This window comes from Stigmatopora nigra, chromosome 4 (genome assembly GCF_051989575.1).
Source record: "Stigmatopora nigra isolate UIUO_SnigA chromosome 4, RoL_Snig_1.1, whole genome shotgun sequence".
NCBI lineage: Eukaryota > Metazoa > Chordata > Actinopteri > Syngnathiformes > Syngnathidae > Stigmatopora > Stigmatopora nigra.
Genome location: NC_135511.1, coordinates 6,967,335 through 6,992,622, shown reverse-complemented (window position 1 = coordinate 6,992,622; position 25,288 = coordinate 6,967,335). Strand labels below are relative to the sequence as shown.

The 25,288-nt window shown below is 39.6% G+C and overlaps 2 protein-coding genes across 8 annotated transcripts in view; one reads left to right on the top strand and one right to left on the bottom strand.

Annotated features, from left to right (window-relative positions):
• Window positions 1-168: 168 nt before the first annotated feature.
• LOC144195997 (E3 ubiquitin-protein ligase KCMF1-like) lies at window positions 169-3,821 on the top strand. Its single transcript, XM_077715958.1, has 7 exons — window positions 169-396; window positions 1,327-1,494; window positions 1,581-1,720; window positions 2,240-2,341; window positions 2,416-2,596; window positions 2,654-2,963; window positions 3,043-3,821. Exons 1-7 carry the CDS (start codon window positions 381-383, stop codon window positions 3,341-3,343), a joined length of 1,218 nt encoding a protein of 405 aa, XP_077572084.1. The 5' UTR covers window positions 169-380; the 3' UTR covers window positions 3,344-3,821.
• Window positions 3,822-4,339: 518 nt separating this feature from the next.
• The window catches only part of slc20a2 (solute carrier family 20 member 2), a 43,271-nt gene continuing 22,322 nt past the window's right edge, over window positions 4,340-25,288 (bottom strand). For 5 of the 7 annotated variants that reach the window (XM_077714220.1, XM_077714222.1, XM_077714223.1 and 2 more), the window contains exons 2-11: window positions 23,433-23,974; window positions 22,441-22,581; window positions 21,970-22,055; window positions 19,116-19,212; window positions 18,852-18,971; window positions 17,839-18,072; window positions 16,938-17,574; window positions 15,808-15,993; window positions 12,838-12,922; window positions 4,340-8,171 (exon numbers count right to left, since the gene is read on the bottom strand). In XM_077714220.1, the coding sequence (XP_077570346.1) occupies window positions 8,007-8,171; window positions 12,838-12,922; window positions 15,808-15,993; window positions 16,938-17,574; window positions 17,839-18,072; window positions 18,852-18,971; window positions 19,116-19,212; window positions 21,970-22,055; window positions 22,441-22,581; window positions 23,433-23,721 (2,040 nt within the window). In that variant the 5' untranslated portion in view covers window positions 23,722-23,974 and the 3' untranslated portion in view covers window positions 4,340-8,006. Of the gene's footprint in view, window positions 8,172-11,193; window positions 11,279-12,837; window positions 12,923-15,807; window positions 15,994-16,937; window positions 17,575-17,838; window positions 18,073-18,851; window positions 18,972-19,115; window positions 19,213-21,969; window positions 22,056-22,440; window positions 22,582-23,432; window positions 23,975-25,288 lie in introns of all 7 variants that reach the window. The other 2 variants (XR_013326016.1, XM_077714225.1) reach the window with 2 other exon arrangements.

Sequence of the window (25,288 nt, the reverse complement as noted above, 5' to 3'; positions counted from 1 at the left end):
GTTGATTTTTTTGCACCTTTTTGTGTGATTTTCTTAACATTGGTTTCTCTTTGAAGCAAGCCATAAATTAAAATATAATATGGTTTTAATTTATGCATGTCTTGTCCCTTGTTGATGACGATATTTGGCTGTTGTTTCATAGCTATGACAACAGCGCCATCTCGCGTGCGGAGGAGCGATGAGCCGAGCGGTGACACAGCAGCGGGCGGACGGAGGGAGGGCAGCAGTAGCAACAGCAGCACACCGGATCCTTCATGAAGGGAAGGAGGCCAGGGACAAGCAGATCGCCCGCCCCGGCTTCTCCTTCTCGTCATTAGCATATCCCTCCTTCCACTTTAGCAAGTCAGGCCCAACCTAAGGGCCGCTTCGGGCTTCATAGAATGTCCCGTCATGAAGGTAAGGAACGCTGCGGCGATTGGGCGAGCCAGGGTCGGGGTTTGTCGCCAACGTTGAAGCACCGGCTGCTAACCCTAGCTAACTCACTAGTTGCCAGGGCTTACGTTAGCAGCGCGGAGGCGAGGCGATCGGCTGGCAAATGCAAATGTCGACGAGTTTGATAGCAAAATAACGACTGTCGTGCGCGGCCTCGTGCTAACTTGAGCCGGCGACGAGGCTGTCAAAGAGGCGGAAGAAGCCCACAAGCCTAGTACGCTAGCAGTTAGCATGGCGGCTAACTGGAGCCAGGCTCCGGCTTGGTTATGGTTACCAGGCTGGGTTGGGTTAGGGGAGGGGGTCTCCGGGGCGGTGGTGAGTGCCCAGAATAGGCAGCTGCCAACGGGGGCGAGGCTGCTCTCGTTCGTCGCCACGTGTAAATGATAACTGCCCCTTTGGTGGTTATATTTTGACTATTCTTAAATATCTAGAGCTAACGTGGACATAGATTGAGCACACGCGCTCGTCCTTGCGGTCAACCTTCCCCGAGATTGAAAAAGTTCGTTACCTTAAGACGACGTGAGCAACCGTTTTATAACTAGGAAACTGGAAATAACCTACTTTAAATGATTGATAGTACGCTTTTTTGCGGTTGAAAGGCTGCCTAATCACCCCATAAAGAGTCAGGTCAGGTTACTATGTTTTAATGACCTTTACTAATAATGTTATTGGCAAATCCCTTTCAAAATTGTCAAATACAGTGGAGACTTATAAGACTACTAAACTGGGATAACTAGCTGTGAATGCTCATCTTTCAATAACTTTGATGACTACACATCCAATCAATATCTTCAATGGCCCCTCCCCGTCAAAACGGCTCGGACGTCTAGCGCAGTCAATGGCAGCCGATGAGTTAAACACTGAAATGAACCCAAAATGCCGTGTTGCCCACAGGCGTGAGCTGTGACGCGTGTTTGAAAGGCAACTTCCGAGGTCGACGCTACAAATGTTTAATCTGCTACGACTACGACCTGTGCGCGTCGTGCTACGAGAGCGGCGCCACCACCACCAGGCACACCAGGGAGCACCCTATGCAGTGCATATTGACACGCGTGGACTTTGGTGAGTATCGCTGACACAGCACTAGACTGTAGCAAGGAGGTAAAAGAGGCTGCAGTCCCTGAACGCCTCACCGGGTCTGCTTACAGACTTGTATTACGGCGGCGAAGCGTTCTCAGTGGAGCAGCCCCAGGCTTTCACCTGTCCTTACTGTGGCAGAATGGGCTACACCGAGATGTCCCTGCAGGAGCACGTAGCGGCGGAGCACACGGAGACCTCCACCGAAGTGGTATGTCAGTGGCCGCAATAGACGTACAGTCTATTTGGAGCCTTTCCTTCATTATCCATACTGCTTATCCTCAGCAGGGTCGTGGGTGCTGCTGGGCCTAATCTAGCCAAATATGGGCATCAGGCGGGGGACACCCTGAATTTGTGGCTAGCCAATCACAGGGCACAATGAGATGGACAAATTGACATTCGGGCACTCATACCTAGGGCAATTTAATGCTTTACAAAGGTTTTTTTTTTCTATTTATAAAACACTTAAAAAGATGATTTCTGACCTTTATCTAAAAACACTTAAATATTTAATTAAAAGAAAAATATTTACAGTACCCTCTTCTTGATATCTACTTCAAATGTAACCATACAAAATAGTATTATAACTTAAAGAAAATAGTTGGTTTACATATTTAAAAGTAGTGTGTATATGAGAGCCAAATTTCCATAAGGTTGTACATTGGCCCACTATATAGCAGCTTGGTGACCTTCAGACTTTTGACATGGCTTGTGTTTTGTGGTCCTGCAGATCTGCCCCATATGTGCAGCGCTGCCCGGCGGGGACCCCAATCATGTGACAGAAGACTTTGCTGCTCACCTCACACTTGAACACAGAGCCCCCAGAGACTTGATATCCTTTCGACCCCACATTTAACACATATGCGTCTAACCAAACACTGTCGATTCCCTAACTTTGCCTTGCACGACGAGTCGAGTGGTGCGCGGCACGTGAGGAGAATGTTCCACCCTGGGCGTGGACTCGGCGGCCCCCGTGCCCGCAGGTCCAACATGCACTTTACCAGCAACACCACCGGAGGGCTCTCGGCCGGCCAGAACTCCTCCCAAAGCTCCAACTACAGCCGGGAGGCCATGGACCCCATCGCAGGTTCGCTACAACGCGTCAAATTCTCCCGACTGATGTTGACCGCGTTTTTCCCCGCAGAGCTTTTATCGCAGCTTTCGGGCGTGCGGCGTTCGGCCGGCGGCCAACTGAGCTCGGGCCCCTCGGCGTCGCAGCTGCAGCAGCTCCAAATGCAGCTGCAGCTGGAGCGCCAGCAGGCGCAGGCGGCGCGTCAGCAGCTGGAGACGGCACGCAACGCCACGAGGGGCGGCCGCGCCAACGCCGTCCTCAACGCCAACTCGGCCGCCGTCGGCAACAACCCCAACCTGAGCGCCAATCACAACGCCAACGCCGGCCCCGCCGACGGCCACGTTCAGCACAACGTGCACGGCTCACACTTTCTACTCAGCAGGTTTGACTTCTTGGAGAATAGTACTATCTTTTGATTGGAAGAATTGGAAGTTTTCAATCCATTTCCCCTTTGCCTGCAGGTTGAGCGAAGCGCGTGTGTCGGAGGCGGAGCGTCAGGCGTGCGAGGCGCAGTGCGCCGACAGGAGCTTGTTTGTTACAGAGCTCTTGCTCTCCACGCTGCTGGCGGACCACCAGCAGCAGCGCCACGGGGCGGACGATGACGTGGCCGCCGACCTCCAGCGCCGCCGCCGCCACCGTCGTCCCGGCTCGTGCGACCTGACCGACTTCCAGTCGGTGATGACGCTGGACGTGGCGCTGGAGAACCTCAACCTGAAAGAAAGCTACGGCGCCAGGAAAGAGCCCCCCGCGCCATCCCTTTGATGGAGCCAAAAAAGACTAAGCCAACCTTCCTTCTTTGCTCTTTTTACTCTTCACTGATTTTGTCATTTCAACCTCCCGCCCCCTTTCCGCCGTGTACGTGGAGTTAGACGAGTGAATGTGAGAGAGAACTATATAAATCTATTCTGAAAAAAAAGCAAAAATCTATACGAACACTGATTATCACTTGCAACTCACGTCGCCACGAGGAGGTAAAAAAAAAACGTGCAAACTGTTACAGCTAATCCGCATGATCGAGCTTTCATGTACACACTGATTGTCGCCCTCTTCCTTGGACACACTACAAGACTCTTTATCAAAACACAACCTATGTGTGTGAGTATATATATGTGTGCGCTTTCCGCACTTCCTAAATGAAATGAGGACGAACATGCGTGTCAGGCCTCCCCAAGAAAACGTCAGGTGAACTTTCAGTGTGGACCACAATAAACATGTTTTGGATGGAAATCAACTAACAAAATATGCTTATTGCTCTCTGTGTTCATTTTGGTGGTGTGTGGCCTATATGAGACAATGTCAGGTTTAGAATTAGTCTCATCTCATCTTCTGAACTGCTTTATCATACACACACACATACATATACACAGTGGCGGTCTGTGAATTTCTTAGCGATGCCTTCAGCTGTCGGAATCAATCCAACCCTCAAAAACTATTTTATGGCTATAAAACCTACTCCAGCTACAACTGCGACACATAAAAAAATCACCAATAATAATCTCATACAATTGAAATACTATTTAGGAATATAGTCATATTTACTCACCAAATTTCATCCTCCTTTTCATTTCATTTTCCCTCAAATAGAAGCAACTGTGTGTCTTTATTTTAATTTTAAAAGTTATTCCATTAACTGAACTACTTTTCATGGGTAAGGTTTGTTTTCACTTGATTCAAGAATCTATCCTAATTTTGACACAAAAAATTCACACTGACTTCATTAACATGGTGGAAATATGAAAGAAATAACACAAAGCAATGTTAAGTGTTCTTTGTAATTTTAATTCCCATAATTTAGTTTAAATGCAGACAGTTAAAACCTTAAATAAAAACATTACAGTACGATAGAAGCAAATCAGAATAAGATTTTGTTGAAGCAGGCTACACTTTTTTGTGTGTTAAATCCATACATTAGACGTATAGCGGCGAGCGGACAGGAAATATCGCTAAACATTCAAAAAAGACAACACGCAGCTGGAAAAAAATTAATCGCTCTACCACGATACGGCACGCATATCAATCACGCTCTGGCGGGGAGGAGCTACACAGCGGGGTGGGCGGAGCTACAGCGAAGGACATTTTTCATCAGGCAATAAAGGTCGAAAATGGCACGTTTTGTCCAGCGGGTTGCTTGCAACGTCGCCGCTAAATAGTTCAGTCAATACTTGGCTACGCTTGGCTCATTGGCTGCCATTGACGCCGCAAGACATCCAATCCACGTCTAGTGCCGTCATTGGTGTTAAAACGTGACCTTTCACAGCCAGTCTATCGCCATCAATGGCATGCAATGAGCTAAATACTATGAAAGAATGTTACTTAGGGCTGCAACCAGCGTTTATTTTCATTTTTTTATGGTCATTTTATTTTGAATAATTAGTTTTTTATTGACTTGAAATACATTTAGTCATGTATTAGTAATTGTAAAAAATACAATAATGCCAATTAAAATTATACATATATTTAGTCGATCAAAAATAGTCACTAGCCTTATGAATATCAATATATTTTTGGAATCCAGCAAAATGTCGCATTTTCTGATTTAGCAATTTTTTGGGGGTGCAAAATACCAACCAAAAATATTCTAATTTTGTCACGCATTTTTGACCATTTTCTCAATTAACTTCTCAAAGACACGCCACCTTGTTTACCATCAAAGCCCAACTAACAATTCTTGGAGAAAAACAAAACAATGTTAGTTCCCAAAAGGGGCATTGACATGATATTTATTATGATTTAGCGCCCACTCAAGTTAGCATCCCAACAATCATCCACTTTGTAAGAGACGCTATCTAATTTTGTCGTTATTGCTGTCTTTGAGGCTCCCCCAACACAAACGCGCTCAAACACAGCCGTTGCATGTCTTCCCGCCCACCGTCCACTCGATCTTTTATCAAATCTCAATTTAGATTTCTTTTTTTTGCCAGACAGAAAGGGAAACAAAATTACAAAGGATGTCATCGTCCGCGAATCCATACGCCGAAATTGCAAGTTTTGCTTTTCGCTTCAGCCGCCATTGACGGCAATGGCAGTGGATGAGATAAACTATTGTAGAAAAATATATTGTTTTGATCTAAGCGGAACTTTATCGCAGACACAAATGTCATTGGCATCGGGAGTCAAGATTACGTTTTCTTGTTTTGATCCATTTTGATATGTTTGCCACAAAGGAGTGGTAAGGCCACACTCATAAAAAGCAAAGCGCAAAACTAAGTATTTTTTTTTACAAGACATTATAAGTCAAAAGTTATTTTGTTGCTAGTTAAGTGGGATAGTTTTAACATGAACACGCAGCATTTAAACAAATATCAATCACAGCTAAATATCTATTATTTTGGTGAAAACGTATTTTTTTTACAATTTCTGTCATTCTTTGTGATAACTCAAGAACGAATAAAGGGATCATTATTCAATTTCGAGGGTATTTCTGCGATGTGAAAGAGAAGGTGTAAATAGGGGAGGCCCGGAGGTCAAAGGTCACAGTGTAAAGGGAGACCGATTAAAGGGATGGCCAGAAAAAAAGGAATTTGAACACCTTAAAATAACAGATCAAGCTTGCAGTCAGTTAAAGTCATATTATTGCAATAATGTGGCATGGTTTGAAGCAAACGCAGTTTAAGATTAATTTTCTCAAATAAATAATTTTTTGTTACGAAAATCTACCTTTACATTGAAGCCATCAAAAAATAGTATATTTTAATTGGTAATTTTTATTGGGACAAATATGGATAATGTATTTCTAAGAATATTAACATGAACATTTTTTAATCATGTTATATTTTACGACAATAAAGTTGCATACTACCAAGAAGTCATTACTTCTTTAAAATGGATAACTGTTGGCAAGATTACAATGATGCCATTCCAAGAATGAATGCATATTTTTTCTTAGATAAAGATTCATATTTCTGGTAGAATTAAGTAGTAACTTGATAACAGGATTTAAAAAAAGAAATTAAATTGCCCTTTAAAAAAAGGTTACCATTTTTCTAGATTGGTGGTAATATCACAATAAAGAGGATCAAATGGCCTTCAAGTTGACAGTTGCGAAAAAGAAGAATAAAGAAGAGAATTTGGGCAGTGTATGTTGAAAGAATAAGATAATATATCTTTTATTTCAAAATCACGTTTCTTTTGAATGCAAGTTTTAATATTTTTTTGCCTTATAATTCATTTGCGTGTGGCCTTAACACTCCTTGTTAGTTTACAACATAAACCCCAACGTACTAAAAAAGGCAAATGGCTACGACAGAATCATAAATTTGTTCACGTTCAAAAATTATTTTAGGAATTAAAACGGGGAGTTAAAAAACAAGCATGTTGATTCGTCCAAATAAATTAAAAGCGAACTAACAAGCATTTGTTCATCTGCGGGTCACGTGACCAGAGTTTAGGAAAAAGAAGAAAAAAAAGCTGGTGATAATCAGTACTGATGACGCCATTCTAGTACTTTCCGGGAATCGCACAGCGGCACGTGTACTAAAATACAATTAGTTCTGCAAATTAAATCTTATTTATGATAATACTGCACTAAAGTTTTGTTACGACACATTGAGGCATCTCGATCGAGCACATTTGTCACGTGACACCAAACGGAACGAAACATGAAAAAAGGCGACAAGGCAGATATGAGTATAATTTCGGAGCATTTTGGCTTCTCGCTGCACCTTAAACCTTTTCAAATATCGTTATAGCGATGAAAATTTGGACTTTGGCACAGTGAATCTGTCAAAAAACTCACGTCTCCCGTCGATTCTTCAAAAACGCCATTCGAATGACCCGCTTCTTTCATTGATTCGAAGCGAACTTCGCGGCCCATTACCGCCACCTACTGGAACGCCCCCATATTACACGATGGAGGTTTTTCCCCCTCCTCACAGTCCTCTCTAATAGATGCATTTCTCATAAAAACAGTATGATGAAACATACTCTGAATGTGCCATCATGATGAAAAGGTGCAGGGAATATCCCATTTCCCAACAGTTTAAAAAAATACAACAACAAAAAAAATGATCCATCATCCCGCCAACCCCAAAACTGTTGAAGGTCACTATTTACAGTACAGATTTACGCTATAATACATCATTTAAAAATCCATACAAACAGACAAAAAAAATCAACTCTGTAGCGAATCATATTTTTCTTTTTGTACGATATCGCGATAAAACGAGATGTAGCAGTCTTGATCATCATCCCTCCGTCATTATTTCATTTCCTCGACTTGTAGCTAGATAGCTAGCATGAGATGGCTCGGTTGAACACACGGAATTCCATATTATGATGAATATGTACAGTTGCTTTTGTTGGAGTATGAACTGCTTTAGCCATTCTTTGTACGGGAGATCGAATGATGTGAACCAACCCTTTTCGCAGCGTTTTACCCCCTCATTTCCTTCCTTGACCTCCACCAGGATTTCACTTTCTGACACTCTCACACGTAGGGCAAAATGCCGAACACAAAGACGGCCATGACGGCGGCGCTGAACAGGCCCGCCACGGGGACGGTGACGAACCACGCCAGGAAGATGTTCCTGAAGAGACGCCAATCCACCGCCTTCTTGGAGCGAATCCAGCCCACGGCTACCACGGAGCCCACCTGAGCGGGAGGGAAGCACAACGTCAGCCGTCGGATGGCGAAAAAAATGGCACACGACGAACACGCGGCAAGGAATTAGCAGGCTGCTTTTAGTCATTCATATATCTCTGCCTTGGTAGTGGATAGTGTGTTGGCCTCACAGTCCTGGGATCGAGGGTTTGCTGCATGTTCTGCGTGGGTTTTCTCCGGGGTACTCTGGCAATTTAGAGTGTCCAATCAACCTACCATGCATGTTTTTGGAATGTGGGAGGAAACCAGAGTACCCAGAGGAAACCCACGCATAAGTCCACACAGGTGGACTGACCTGGATTCGAACCCAGGACCCGAGAACTGTGAGGCCGACGCACCACCTTCCGAGGATGCAACTAAACATGTTAATTTGGTACGTGAAGATATATTTGATCAATAAAATCATTTTGAACTAACATGTGATTTTATTTGTTGATTATGAAAGGAAATTCAAGCTCTAATAATAATGTATGTATATTTGAAGTTATATAATCTATCTTCCTTTTTTAACACAAATGTTCCCATTATTATTATTTTTTTTAAATTGTCCAATGTCTGATTTTCCTATTGTCTCTATTTTGGTTGTAGTTTTTTTTTTTGTGTCAAATTTAATAGGCGCGGCTTACATAATGAAGATAAAAAACAGCCTGCATACAAACGTCACTCTCATCAAAAGTGGTTAGTTTGAGCAAGCTGGTTAAACAATTTGTCATATATTGGAAATACATAACACCCAGGAGTCTGACATCAGCACTTCTTGTGCATTAAATTTACAACTTTCGTTATTATTATGTTGAGAACACTAAAGATGCTCATGTCAGACATCCATGGTGACAATTCCACTTACCTTCATTTTCCACCATCATCAGACATAAAGATTACATAATCAAAATGTGCAATGACCGCAAAGGAAGGACTTGGACTATGTCATTACATTTTTACCCAAATTCCATATTAAGTACAAATACGGTGCGTTTTGATTAAAATTGGGCGTCCATGAGGCGTCAAAGCACCTTTCCTTGCTGTCGTTGCACATTATCACAGCGTGAAGCAGGTGGACTTCGCTCAAGTTGTCAGTGCATGTCTTTCGTATAATATCGTATTGCATAAAAGACGCAATTCATAATACAGTGGTACCTCGACATATAAGTGGCCCGACATACGAGCAATTTGAGATATGAGTAAAATTTTGAGCAAATATTCATCTTGAGATACGAGACAAAGGTGAAAGGTATAAAAATTGAAAACAAAATTAGAATTACGTTTGGTGTAAAGTTAGATTAGATTTATTTTTGAGTGTGTTTGCATCGCAATCCAAGTTCATTTAAAAAAATTATATTATGTTACGAGTGCGTTGGAGTGCAAAAAGCCTCCCCAACGTCTAATTTTAGTATACCATTAAACACATTTTAGTACTATTAAAACACTAGTTATTTGTTACATTGTTAATAGATGGCGAATTAGAACAAATAAATATGTTTTTCCAATCCAATATCCGGTTAGTTCATTTCTATGGGATACGTTTGTTTGAGTTACGAGAAAATCAACTTACGAGCTCACTCCCGGAACACATTAAGCTCATATATCGAGGTACAACTGTAGTCTGACAACTTGAGGGTGTCCCCAAATCAAAATCATCAAATCAATCAAATCAAAAGATAATAAATAGTCTAAATATCGGAAGAGTGAAGCATTTTGCCGTAAGTGCGTATTGAGGAGTGAGACGGGAGTATTGGGAATGGGAGGTGATGTGGATGAATCCATATTAGTGCTTAATTAGGTATCAGTTTTGACATTTGCGCAGTTTCCCATCACATATGTAAATGGACAGCTTTAGTGTCACTGAAGTCCAATCCATCTCGACCGGGGAGAGCTGGCAGCGATCGAAACGCCGGTCCCCACGGTCAAAATGGATTGGACGTCTGTCGCCGTCAATGGCTGCGAATGAGTGAAAAGCTTGGGGAAAGCGCACAAAGAAGCAAAACCGCAACTTTGCAGTTGTGATTGGCGACTGTTGTCTACACCTGAAGTAGGGCTGCCTCCATCAATCGACAAATATTCGATAAGCAAACAAACTATTTTGATTGTGGATTCATCGGTTACATCGAGATCTTGATGATCTGAAAAATTGTAGAAATCCCCTTTTTGGGCAGCTTAATAGTAAATATATTGTCTTTATTTATTTTTTCCTTACTTTTTATCATTTTTATAGAATAAAACAACAATGGATAATCTTATTTTATTCTTGAAAAAGTATTTTGAATAAAAATAGTAAATACTACGAATTCAAAAATGAATTATTCAACCAAAAAATGATGGGTAAATATTCTTATTTTATTAATTTCAACTTTCAAAAAATATTTTGAATAAAAACCAAAAAAGCAAAAAGTGAAAATACTTATTTATTAGAATTTTACACTCACTCATTAAACATTAAATTATTTTTCTTTTTCCATAAAAAGTATTTTGACTTATATATATTTTTTTGATAATTCAAAAAATCTTGTAATTACTTTTTTAAAGGAGGAAAAATGTTTAATTTTAAAAGTAAATCCGCTTATTTTTTACAAAAATATTTAGATTAAAAACACAACAGAAAATAAACAAAATTATGTACTTTTAGAACTTTGAAAATGAATAAAAACAAAAATCTGAAAATGTATTTCAAGTCTATATTTTTCTAATCAAAACAAGGCAAAAAAGTAAATATTTGATTTTTGTAATCCTTCATTAAAAATGAATGTCTTTGTTATGCATCAAAATGCAACTTTTAACCTAAAAAAAACACTCTTATAGCCTAATATTCAAAGGCTATTGCGTATTTTGTTGATTCTAAAGCCTGTTTCCAGGCAAAATGTAAAGAATGTAATAGAAGCGTAAACACCTGTTGACCCAAAACAATGGTTGAAGAATCAACAATCAAAAAAATCGTTTGCGGCAGTCCTAAACCTAGCGTGAAGTCACGGCTGCGAGCCGTGGTCAAGCGCGTCTTTCCGACTACAGGCTGGAATACCTTGCAGTGGGTGGAGCTTATTGGGATGCCCACATTTGATGCAACAAGCACTGTTAGCGCACTCATTACTTCAATGCAAAATCCGCTGTGAAGATAGATGAGTAGAGAGAGAGAGAGGGGGAGACATGGAGAGAGATGGGAGAGGTAAAAAAAAAGTGGAAAATAAGTTGTGACAGGTGGGCAGGGTGGGGTATGCATTGGGGGGGTGCGTGGTTGGGGGGTTCTTTAGGGTCTGCCCTGTAGCCAAGCGCAGGGAGGGTTGGAGGGCCCACACGCCAAACCATGCGAGTGCTGACAAGGAGAAATGGGAAAAGAGGAATGAGACAGGATGAGACGTCATGCTGTTCGGGAAGGGGGCGCGGGTCGTGACCCCGGATGGTCCGGTCTGGAGCTGACATTCCTGTAAAGGGCTGGAGAAGAGGCGCCGCACGCACTGCTAAAAGGGGCTGCCAGTAACATTTTATATCAGTGGCTTTTACAAGCTTGATTAAGATAAATATTGGACGTCTATCAATGTCAATGGATACCAGCTGACTTTTATTGGTTCCACCAGGGGAACATTTGAACTAGAGGTCCAACGAATTTCTATGATATAGCGGTGAAATGAAATTATGCCAAATGGTTTCCATTTTCAATGTTTTGGTGGAAAAGAATAAGATTGACAAAACAGACTAGTATGATATTATCCGTGTAAATTTTCTTGTGAGCTAGTTAAAGTTGTTTAGTATGGAAGTGTATTGCCTTATTTTCCGGACTATAGCTCACACACAATAAGGCTGGGCCTGCGACTTGTGTCTCTTTTATTTTTCATTCTGACTGCCAACAGCTGGTTACATTCTGTTTTTAGGCTATAGTTATTGTACACATTACATTAAAGTTTTTTTTAACTTGTTTTCTATTTTCGTCTTATAATTACAATAACCCCTCCCCCTTTTTTTATTGTGCATTAGTGTATATATATATATATATATATATATATATATATATATATATATATATGTATATGTATATGTATATGTATATGTATATGTATATGTATATGTATATGTATATGTATATGTATATGTATATGTATATGTATATGTATATGTATATGTATATGTATATGTATATGTATATGTATATGTATATGTATATGTATATGTATATGTATATGTATATGTATATGTATATGTATATGTATATGTATATGTATATGTATATGTATATGTATATGTATATGTATATGTATATGTATATGTATATATATATATATATATATATATATATATATATATATATATATATATATATATATATATATATATATATATATATATATATATATATATATATATATATATATATATATATATATATATATATATATATATATATATATATATATATATATATATATATATATATATATATATATATATATATATATATATAGTTTTGTTTTCCCTTTCAGGGTGGATTTTTTGGCTATGGCGACTTATATATATGTTTTGAAAGACTTTATCCTGATGTGAAGTGCTTTTGAACCTAATAACTGGCGGCCCGAGAAGTAGTGCGTGCTCGCCCTCTTGTCCAGACAAATCCTGCAGAAGGACAAAGGGGCGAGTTAAGGGGCCGGCAAAGGACCCCGCTTGATTGCCATACCTTGCAGTGTGTAGTACTGACAGGGATTCCGATATTGGAAGCCAACACGACTGTGAGTGCGGACGCCAGCTCTATAGTGAATCCACTGTGGAGAGGAGAGAGGAAGAGGAGGAGGAGCAAAAGAACATTTTTCATTGAAATGCCAAGTGGGTGGGGGGTTAGCGATGGTGGGATGCCGTCTGGACGCGCTCCGAGCCAGCGGCCAAGATGATCCCTATTTCACTCTTCTGAAAAATGCATTTTTCATATCCTACCTTGGAAGTTATTTTTTTCTGCCTGCATTCAAGGAAAGAGAGTTCACTTATAGGCTGCCGTTGGCGGCGATGGACGTCCAATCCACCTGGACTGGGAGCGGCTTGCGGCCATGGAATGATGAATATGACAGTATTGTGGGGAAAGCAAGTCATTCTGGATGTTTGCTCTACTTGACGTAACACGCTCAGGGACAGCAGTCATTACAGTGGATAGTTCAGGTCAGAGAGTATGTGTTGTGGTAGTTATTAAAAGAGGCAGATTGATCATGAAAACACTTATTGACGGCAATAGAGGTCCAACCAATTTCAACTGGATGCATTCAATGGCTTTAGGCCTTCCCAGTTAAAATGGAATGGACTTCAATTACCGTCAATGACAGTCAAAGAGTTAACTTATGTCACAAAAAGAGATTTATACACTGGCTACACTTATTTAAATAAATACCTTTATTCTTCTCCTTAGTTTCAATTTGTTCTGATTTAGTTTTTATAATATCATTTTTATTAAATCAATGCTATTTTTATCTAGTCATTTTTAATGCATGGCTCTTCATTATGGATTTAAAAACATATGTATTACCATTACTTTTTTATTTGATTATTTTATTTCATTTATTTATATGTCAAATTGTAAAAACAACCAAGTAAAAATACATTAGAATTTTTAAAAACAACAATGTAAAAAAATAGTCTTTTTAAAATGTATTTATCTATTTCAACCAAAGGGAGAAACCATGTAAATGTTCATTCATTCATCTTTACAGGGGTTGCTGGAGCCTGTCCCAGGTGACTTTGGGCAGAAGGCAGACTACACCCTAGACTGGTCGCCAGCCAATCATAGGGCACGCAGAGAGACAGACAACCACTCACACTCACCATCACACAGCCACCAAGTGGGAATTGAACCCAGACTGTCAGGCAGAAGAAGAACAGCACCATCGGGTGTCAAATCAAGGGTGGGCAAAGCGGTCCTAAAGGGCCGATGTGGATCCAGGTTTTAGTTCCAACTGATCCAGTACAGACAGTCTAACCAATGACGTTTCTACAGAAACAAGAATCTCCTGACTTCAATGCACTAACAGGCAATTGCAGGACACCAGATTTGTGAAAAGGTGTCCTCTTAGTCAGTCTAGTTTTCCCTCAGCGAAAAACAACAAGTCGGTGCCCATGATTTCCTCTACTGACCCAGACAAAAGGATTTATGGGGCCAAATCTGGCCCTCGGGCTGCCAGTTTGACACCCGTGCTTGACAGGTTAAACTGCAAGAGTGTTTGTTGATTCTTCCCAGTGGGTCTCTGGCAAAGCCATGTGGATGAGCAAAATAAACGTTTCCGCCTATTAAACTCTTGAGGAAGGAGCGATGTGCATTTCCAGTGTCGGCACAAGCAGTCAAGCACGTTACGGCGCTAGCCTGCCCTGGCTCCCGCACGGCGTGGCATGGAAACACTCAGAGGAAGAAGGGGCTCCTTCAGAATGCTGGAGCAAAGCAAATTTGTCTTTGAGGACTGGCAACGGGTGCCGGCGGTGATGGAAAGGGGGAGATTAGAGAAGAAAAGCATGGAAGGAAAAGAGGGGCCAACCAAACAGGGGAAAGCATGAGACGGCAAGGCCGTGAGAAACCAGGGCCGTTAACCCTTTCGTGCACCAATGATGATTGGATTAAAAAATATGAAACATTCATTCATTTTCTAAAGTGCTCTATCCTCACTCGTGGGGGTGCTGGAGCCTATCCCATCTGACTTGGGTCCAAAAGCAAGCGACAACCTGAATTGGTATCTAACCAATCGCACGGCACAAGGAGACAACCAATCATTCACACTCACACTCATAACTGGGGTACCTGGAGAAAAGCCACGCAGGCCCGGGGGCAGAACATGCAAACTCCACACAAGTGGAACAATACAATATGAAACAATAAATAAAAATCAAATTCAGTGTTATTGGGGAGTGTATTTCTTCTGCCATTCATGTTAAATTATAATCATTTTGCTTTAATTCACATTTTATTCATTTAGATTTGAATCTCTTTATCAAAAATAAAAATTATAATTAGAACCTTGCCCTCCACATAGTTGAGCGTCCTATTTATGGATCATGTAGGCCACAATACACACATGTATACTATCCAGATACGGCCTAGCCTAGTTTTTTTATATATTTTTAAATGACCACAAATATAGTTACTTGCCCCATAAAGGATTAACTCATTGACTGCCATTGACAGCAATTGACGTGTAATCTATTTGAACTGCAGTTGATTAAATAATTGTTGATTAATATGAGTATCAAAATAATTGTTTGTAGTAGCCCTACAAATGGACTATGACGGAAATAACTATTTAAAAGGGAATGTTTAGTATGTAAGCATGCAAATGCAGACTTTTTTAGTGTTCCGGAGAAAAAAATACTCCTAGGCAGCTATTTTGTGACATAAATTACTCCCATGTACAGAAACACAGACATATTACGTCCAGATGCATGTTATAATAAATGCAGAAATGTTTCCAGCAAAATGAAATGGCTTTTTTTTTAGAATGTAAAGGTGTTAACTGTGCCTTTAAATTGCAGTATAGAAACACGTTGACATAAACATTTACAAAATCCCATGAAAACTTGGTATAACAAGATTGGGACAATCAGAAATGGAGCACTTGAACATGCCAATTCCACATACAACACACATGTAAGCCCCGCCCCCCTGTGTATCATTTCTCACCTTGATGGTGTGATGGGCGTCAGGTCCTTTCCCATGGTCTGGATGACTCGGCGACCCCAAACCCACAGGCCGGCACAGATGCCCAAACCGCCATAAAAAAGCAACCAGATGGGAGTAGGGGCATCCTGCATCACGCCACCCTGGTCGTAGATCATCCACAGCGCCACTAATGGTCCGATGGCATTACTGCAAAGAAGGAAGTTTTAGCTTAGTTTGATCATTTGTTGTTGTAGTCAGGCTATGTACTAGTCCAGAAATGGAGGATATTTTGTGTCCCACTTTTCACATATTAAATCAACTACATACAGAAAATTCGAACATGGATACAAAAACAAAGAAAAATAATCCTTTCAAATATTTTTGAGGATAGCAAATGAGGTTATAGTACCCCCCAAAGTTGAAATTCCCCCCTAGCCACATCCCAATGACCAAACTGAATCTCGAATGTAATAGTTATAATTAAAGGGACATTTTTAGGGGGTATTTTTTTCACATTAAATTGTGTATTTTTAAGTCATGACTTCATGAAATCTCTAATTTCCTAAATGCCATATCGTAGGAGTTCCACCTCATGACCAGATGCGTCCTTGACGAAATAGAAACATTGTAGTTATCTTGTTTTTGCTGGTTCATAACAATAGTATACTGTTTTGGTGGAAAATCCTACTAGATGCAAATTGGAACAAAGGAAAATGTTTTTCCAATCCAATATCCTGTTTTGGCTGTTTTTTCAGAGGGTTAGAACGAATTAATTAGTTTTTTGTTCCTTTCCATGGGAAACGTTAATTTGAGTTGCAAGTAAATCGACATACGAGCTCAGTTCCGGAACGAATTAAGCTGGTATCTCGGGGTACGATTGTAATTCACCAGTGCCCGAAAAATTCTGTAATTAAAGCTTTGAAGTCACTGTTCATCTTCCCCTGCCTGAACTTGGAGAACCAACATCTCCCAAGTCTGAAATTAATCAAACGCACAAAGGAAGAAACAGCTCTCTTCTTTCAACACTACAACTATTGATGAATAAGTAGCAGAAAATCTGTAATATTTCTCAAGTGCTGACAATAAAAAATCTAATTCTGACGTGACCTATTTAGGTAAGATTAAAAAAAAAAGAAAAAAAAAACAGTCACCTGACATCGTTGCCTCCGTGGGCGAAGGACCCGAAACAAGCGGTGAGAATCTGCAGGAAGTGGAAGAGCAGAAACACCTCCGACTTGTCCTTCTCTTCATGTTCCTCCTCGGCAAGGTCATCCAGAGGAATGGGGGCGGATCCCCCTTCTTCCTCCACCCCTTCCAGCTCGGTGGCCAGCTTCATCTCCACGCCGCCTTCCTCCGCCTCGATCTCCGCTTCGGCCACGGCGTTGCAGTACGACGAGTAACTGTCGTAGCGTACGCGCTTCTTGGAGTAGGACACGCTGTTACTGCGGCCGCCGCCCTCGCCCACCAACTTTTCGCTGTCGTCGCGAGATTCGCTGCGGATGAGCGGCTGTACGGGCATCCCGCAGATGGCCGCCGTGTAACAGGTGTAGCTGTTGTTGCGACGCAGCAGCCGGTAGTTGTTGTCGGGCTGGCCAGCGCCGCCCGACGGACGCTCGTTGTCGTCCATCCGGCCCAGGTGGATTTTATGCAGTAGGTCTTTATACAGACCCGAGTCCTTGTGGACCGTGTGGTACACCTGGCCGTCACTACGCATGTGACCGTCAAAGTTAAAGCTGCCGTTAGAGATGGGAGACTTCAAGCAGCCGTTGGTCATTGAGTGAGTGCGGCCTGCAAGAAAAAAACAGGACATGGTTGCCAGATTGGGAGAGTTCACCATAGCTACAATCACCATACGGGCCATTACACAGTATACAGTAACTTTTTTTTTTTACATTTATTCGATCAACATTGACGATAGGGAAAATAGCAGGATTTTACGCCAATACATAATTTTCACATTCGCTTTGAATTGATTTAACACGCAAATATGCTCGATGACCCGCAGATGCCACGCATGGACTAACACAAATGTCTGAACCCCAAAGTTTTTACCGTAAACTCGCCCGTTGGGCACGACGCTGCCTCCGTTGGTTAGGTTTGTAAGTTCGCTGGTAGAAGTACGCGCATTGCGTTCGCTGCTGCCCCCTGTGAGCGGCAACACTGCCTCATCTGTGCCCTTGGCTCCAGGTAACTCTTTAAAGACGGGAGCCTCCTCTTCCTCCTCGGGAATCTTGTCCAGGCTCTCGTCCGAGATTCTGGACAAAGCCTGTTCTTTCTTTAGACGACCTGGAGGAAGATAGATATGAGCACCCCTAGAAAAACAATCACCTTGTGATTCTTTCAAAATTCCAGCACTTAAAGTGTCGAATTTGACTGAAATGTGCTGGAATAGAACTGCAAATAGTGAAGTCACACTAATATGTTGGTTGAAAGCCAACTCATTACTGTGTAATGCTTTACCAGAGTTGAAAAAAAAACAATCCTTAATCAAAACACAACTTCTTGCCATTCACCACATTGCTTTAAGCAAATGTAGTACAATGACCCGATTAGCCTTACCTTTAATCCTAAGAGGCATTTGGGTCACAATGTGTTTGGGTACACAATGTGGCCTCCTGTGTCATGAAATTCTCCCCTAATATGGAAGTTGGGTTTTTAACTCGGGATGTCCCAATTTTGAATGCGACTCAAGTCCGAGACACCTGATTTCGGAAATGTATTAATGACGGAAGGATGGATCTTCCATTAGATTAGAAAGCGCCCAATGTTATGCATCAAAAAATAATTAAAAAAAAAATAGTCACTTGCTCTATAATGCGTCAAATATTTTATGTTTAAAAAGAATATAAATGACCAAAAATAGAGACTTTCCCTAAAAATTGTTGAGGATCTAAAATGCCAACTTTTGAAAAGCTGTCCAATATAGTAATCAGTGTTAAGTGTTGAATCTGCAGAATGAAAAAAAACATTTACTTTGAGAATTGAACTATTCAAGTCAATTCGCTATTACAGTACCCGTAACATGAAAGGAATGCATTTAAACAACAACAATGTTGGACACCTACTTGCAATTTTCCTCCTCATCCAAGGACACACGCATATCCAGACTAGAGCCGCACACACCAGTGATCCGGCTAATGTGATAAGAAAGATGGCCCACACCGGCAACATTTCTATCCCCAGCACTGAAAAGAACATGGTGCCAATGTAAGATTATCTTCACCTTTCAAAAATTCTCTCACACCTGCTGTAAGAATTTCGAGTGAGTGGCGGTAGTGGCCTCTTTGAGTCAAGTGTTAATTTGAAAAGAACGTTGCTGTCAGACTCACATGGTGCTCCAGTGTACATGATGGAGAAGGTGTTGATTCCAATAGTGGTGGCATAAAAGAGGGGGAGTGCTCTCAGGCCATTGGGGACAGGATCCTCCTGAAGAGGGGGAAAAAAAACAAGACACATTTCATGTTAAGAAGCAGCCACGGAACTAAAGCAAGGTCTTAAACTCCATTGATTGTTGGAAATATGCAAACACGAACTTGACATACTATCTGAAGTAAACTAGTGCATGAATAGGGTGTGGGTTTTCACCCCAGTTATCTCTCACTCTCATACATGTCGATTTAATTTCGCAACAGAATATATTGTCAGCTATGACTACATAAATAACTGCTGAGATTTGTCAAGAGCCTGGAAAAAAAAGGAAGATTATGGGATGTTGATGCCCTGAAAAGTAGATTTTGGAGCAAAAAGTGTGAACACCACTGGTGTACATCATATGAATACTTATACTTAGACATTTCTCGAATGCAGGATGAATAATGTTAGTTGCAAAATATGCGTGGGCAACAATAATAGTACAATTGGATATTAAATAAGGGGCCCTAGGGTGGTGGATTCCCGCTGCTGTTGTGGTGACCCGGGTTCGATTGCCGCTCGCGTGTTGCGGCGGGAAGGCCAACCCGTAAAAAACGAGTGCCAAATTGATCACGTGTATCGACTGTTTACAGTAGCGACGCCTAAGGGGATAATCCGAAAAGTCAGTCAGATGTCAAACGATGGGTCTCAAAATCTTGCCCCATGCGCTGTAACTGGCCCAAAGGCCTCAGGTTTAAGACTCCTGAACTACAATGATATTGAATAATGACATTTCACCTAATTTTCATGGACTAACAAGCGTGAGACTCTTGCGACAAACCCCTATGGACTGAGCCGTTCCAGTCACCATGGCAACAACCACCGGAATCCTTCATTCTCCTGCCGTGTGCTGACTCAGATCAGCTGATGAGACGCTTCTCCAATGTCAGGCTTGTTTAGCCAACAGATGACTGATATCACAGCACAGCTCACGTTTTCAAAGGGAAGTGCGACCCAAGTATAGCAATGCGAGCATTAACCACAGTTCATTTGTTCTTCCTATGGGAAAAATTCACACACTTTTTCAGGACTATTTACCAGCTGTTTCAGTCCCATGTAAGGACAAATCAATCCATAGCATTGTTGTGAGTGGTTTTTCATACCAGGAATCAGAACATTTAAAACAAATTGATCTGAATAAACCAGTAGCTATAATTTGCAAATAATCTTTATGAATTTTCACTTTTTATATATATATATATATATATATATATATATATATATATATATATATATATATATATACATATACATATACATATACATATACATATCCACATATATATATATATATATATATATATATATATATATATATATATGTGTGTATATATATATATATATATATATATATATATATATATATATATATATATATATATATATATATATATATATATATATATATATATATATATATATATATATATATATATATATATATATATATATATATATATATATATATATATATATATATACAGGGAAAAAATGTGAATATATTTTTCGTTTCAAAAAGAAAACATGATACATGATTTATTTTGGGGTTTTAATTAAGAAACAAAAGGAAAACAGTAAACCTTTTAAAATGTTTATGGATAAAATATTTTGACTTCAGTAATTGTGGATAAAAGAAATGTTATTTCTATTTAATTTGCGCAAGAAAATCCAGTCCGTGCACACGATTTACGTTCAAACCCGACAAACTTGTTCCCCTGTTATAGGATGGCAATAGATGACTACAGATGGATTATAGAAATAGATTATTTTTTTGCTGGCCTCTATTCGTCCAAATGGATTAGACGTTTATGGATAAGGGTACCAAAACCTAACCATTCACTGCAAGTACCATCCAACATAATTAAAAAAAAAATGAAGTAGGAATTTGTCAAGAATGCATTTTGGTCAAACCAAATTAATGGAAATGAATTGAAGAGATTGCCTATTATGTAACTTGAGATGTTGCCAAATCAAATGCTTTGGATCAAGTTGGTGTGTTGTGAACATGCATTCCAGTGTGCCTTTGTTATTTTTCATTCAGAAGATAAATCATGCTGACAGTTCAAATAAGAATCCACACACATTCTGCTTTGATTGACCAATAATAGATTTACACAAAAGCAATGTCACTTAACTGTCATAAGCAATTCATCACATTATTGGTGCAGAGTGCAGCCACCATTTTAACAGTTAATATGTTGTGAAAGATTGTACTTAACAGCCCAGGCTGTTAAATAAACAAGATTTAGACCATTTAATCTGGAGCTTTCATTCGAATGAAGCCAACCATCGCAGTTTGAATGGATTACACATGTATGGCCACCAATGGTAACTATTGATTTATTGGCAGGGCTGTCTAAACACATAATAGAAAATTATTATTAGTTTTTTTTTTAAGAGTTGATAAATCGTTTTAGGACTGTTGGCTTAAAATTGTCTAAATTGTGTTTTTTTTAGCCTTTTAATGGCAAATATTTACACTTGCTAATCATATTTTCCTTTTTTTTAATTAAAAATGAAAAAAATGTAAAAAAATACATACCTATTAGTTAAAAAGATAGAAAACTAATACTCTTACTGTTATTGTTTTAATTAATTTACACAAAAAAGGGAAACTGATAATATTCTCTTTATCACATTTGTTTTTAAATGGAAAAAAATAGGGAAATGTAAATATTTTGTCCATTTACTAAATGAAAAAATGGTTTACCCAATTGCGAGTTCAACATATGTGAGGTATAAACACGTACGTTTCTCAATTCAATAACTTACCTTGTTTAAAATGGTATTCCTGATGAGAAGAAAAAGGACACCAGACATGAGTCCAGACAGCAAAGGTGAGATGAACCATGATGACACTGCAAAAAGACAAATTGTGCTTAGAATATGAATAAACATTGAAAAAAATACTTTTTTTGCAAATGCCTTTTATTGCCCATGACTGAATTACTATTTTTGTGTCAGCTGCCAAAAAATAGTCATCAAAACCTCAGTTGAAAATATTCTACATGACTATAAAAAGCATTACAAAAAAAGTATAGACCTTTTTAAAAATTTTTTTTACTGAATGTGTGTTTTAGTTCAGCCCAATTGAACTCATTATATGTTCCCCACACTTCTGAAAACGGACATGCTAAGCCATATGTAGGAGTTAACCCTAGCAACTAGCTTATTTGTCCATCAATGAGAAAATGGAGGGTTTGCAAACACCCAAACTAACAATTAAAAGAGGATTTATATTACCGATCTTAACCAGCTGCATCCATTGCACACCCTTGGTACCTATGGCGACCATGGAGAAGCCAATGGTGGCGCCCACAATGCAGTGTGTTCCGGAGATGGGCAGTTTGAGGAAGGAGGCAATGAGCTGCCACACTGCTGAGCCTGAACACAACGCACGGCCATAAATCAAGGGATTAAACATTAAAAAAAAAAAACAGGAATTAATAGAAAAATGTATGCGATTACATCACATTGATTAAGTTGATTACAAGCGAAATAACAGAAACAACATAATTCTCTACATTTTAATATTTACTTTATTACTGTAAAAAAAGAAATCTGCATTCTTAAGTAGTTTAGAAGGAGTAATAACTGTTACGATTCTAACAATTATAAGTCATTTTTTTCATTCAATGTCACCTTCACTGAAAACCAATAATTAAAATGAAATTGTTTGCAATTTGGTTCCTTAGAACCCTTTCATGCACAAATGTGGTGTTTTTGTACCCTTTTATGTTTTTATTACATTCATAGAAAACATCAAGTCTCAAACTTGGCTTTAAATACTTAAACATGCTTGAGTGCCATTGAAGCCAAAAGACATCCAAATCATTTAGAACTTTTTTTTATCTATTCATCATCTCCAAGGCAACAGGTAATGGACACCCATTACCGCCAATGGGCACACAATGAATAAACATTGGCGCTACTTTGGGTTTTGATAGAAAAACCTTTATAAAACAGTGACATCTTTTTAAAAATATATATGGATAACAATAACTCATTGAGACACAGAATAGTAATATAACACACCATGAATTCTAAAATAATTCACTCAAAATCAAAGACCTGTGAACAACATTGTTCAAGATGTTTAACTGCTCGTAACTAACGAATGAAATAGAGTTTTTGTTCAAATGAAAGTGTCTTTTTGTAACTTGTGTGTTGCCATAAAAAACAATATCCTGCCGCAAAAGTTAGATGTCATGATGACTCAAACTGCTCAAACTTACCAATCATGGCGCTGACCTCACCCGCCATGAGCACAGGCACTGTGTCATTGTAGAGGTTGACGTCTATTATGCCTTTCCGGATGGTCTCGCCCACTTTGGCCCCCAGTAACATGGAGCCCAACGTCTCAAAAATGGAAGCCAGGATGCACGCCTGTTTGAGCGTGACTACGCCGGATCCCACAGCCGTGCCGAAGGAATTGGCCACGTCGTTGGCGCCCACCGAAAAGGCCAAAATGAAGGCGATGATGAAGCCAAAAATCACCATCCACAGATAATCATCCATAGCCATTATGATTTGCTTTTGTTTGCCCAACACAGAAACTAATTTTAAATATTCAAATGATATTCAGGAGGGGGCTACTTGGGGAAGAACTTGATAGGCCCACTCCTTTTCTTCGTACCCTGGTTGGAAAGAGCTGGAGGGGTTGAGCACAGCTGTTAACTAAGCTTTTGCAGTTGGGTCCAAAGATTGGAGACTAATGGTGGGTGCAGAGGGAATTCCATGGTTTCATGTGAGACAGCTTGTCCGCACGTTCCCTCACCTGCAAAGAGAACGGAAATAAATGATCACAATGCACTTAAAATCTTGTTTACTAAATAAAAAACGCACACAAAAGTCCTATTTAGTTTATTTCCAGGAAAAAGGTCCCATCCCAGCCGAATTGGATTGGACGTCTAGTACCGTCAATAACAGCAGCTAATGGGTTACTTATAATTCATTCACACATTCATTTTCAACACAGTTAATCCTGGACAGGTGCTAGAGGTGAATTACAACCCAAGATTGGTCGCTAGTCAGTCGTACGGCACACAGAGAGATAGACAACCTTTCGCCCTCACAAACATAGAGAATCGATCCCGCGCTTGCCTGCACTGAAGTCGGGCGAATGAACCACTACACCATTACTTGGCTCACAATGAGTGAAATGAGTATTTACAAAAATATATCATTATTTGTGCATGAAAACTGTATTAAAAATATTGTAATGTCTAAGAGTAGAAACAAATACACACTTAAATATACACAGACCTTTTATCAATACTATTTTAGCCAATCAGAATATAACAGATTACCAGACATCCCTTGTGATGTTTTCAATAGCCATTATCACATGAGCATGTGTTTGAGTCTATCATTATGTGTATACGTGGGTATAAATGATATCATAACATGGTTGCACTGATAAGAGATGTCTTTTTTGTTTTCAAGCGTCATTTTCTCTTTTACCAGAAGATGAAGAAATTCCTTAGTTTTCTACTCAAGTGCCAACATTAAGTAATTTATAATAGATGGTGTCTATCCCTTTAACTATTTCATGTTATTATGTTATTTTGCCATAATAGGAAAAAGAGATTCCTTCATTCTTATCACCTGATAAGAAATTCAAGCACAATCAAATCTTTTTGACAAAATTGGAATCGGGTGAAATGAAAACATGTATCAAAGCCCACAAAGCATCCAAAAAATCAACAAATAGAAAAATCTATATGTATCTTTCATGCAAGGGTGATAATATCTGGAAATATTTTACATTGGGTTGAGCTTTTTCCCCCTTTAACACATTGCCAAAGTATCATCAAATCCTCAAAATTAGGTAATTAATTGGAATTCCGGTGCAATATTCATATGTGATTTCGTCTTCTCTATTAGGAACAGAATTCTATCATAAAAGGAAGCTAAGTACTCAATTTTGCTTTACTGATCAATTTCAAATAATCCATTAATGAACAATTGAGTTGTAATGACAGAAAAGTTAAAAACCATTGACCGCAAACATAAATGTCTTCTTTAATTTACAGGCCAATAAAGCTTTGCTTTCTGTGTTTGTGTCAATTGTTCACAGAGATCCATCCGT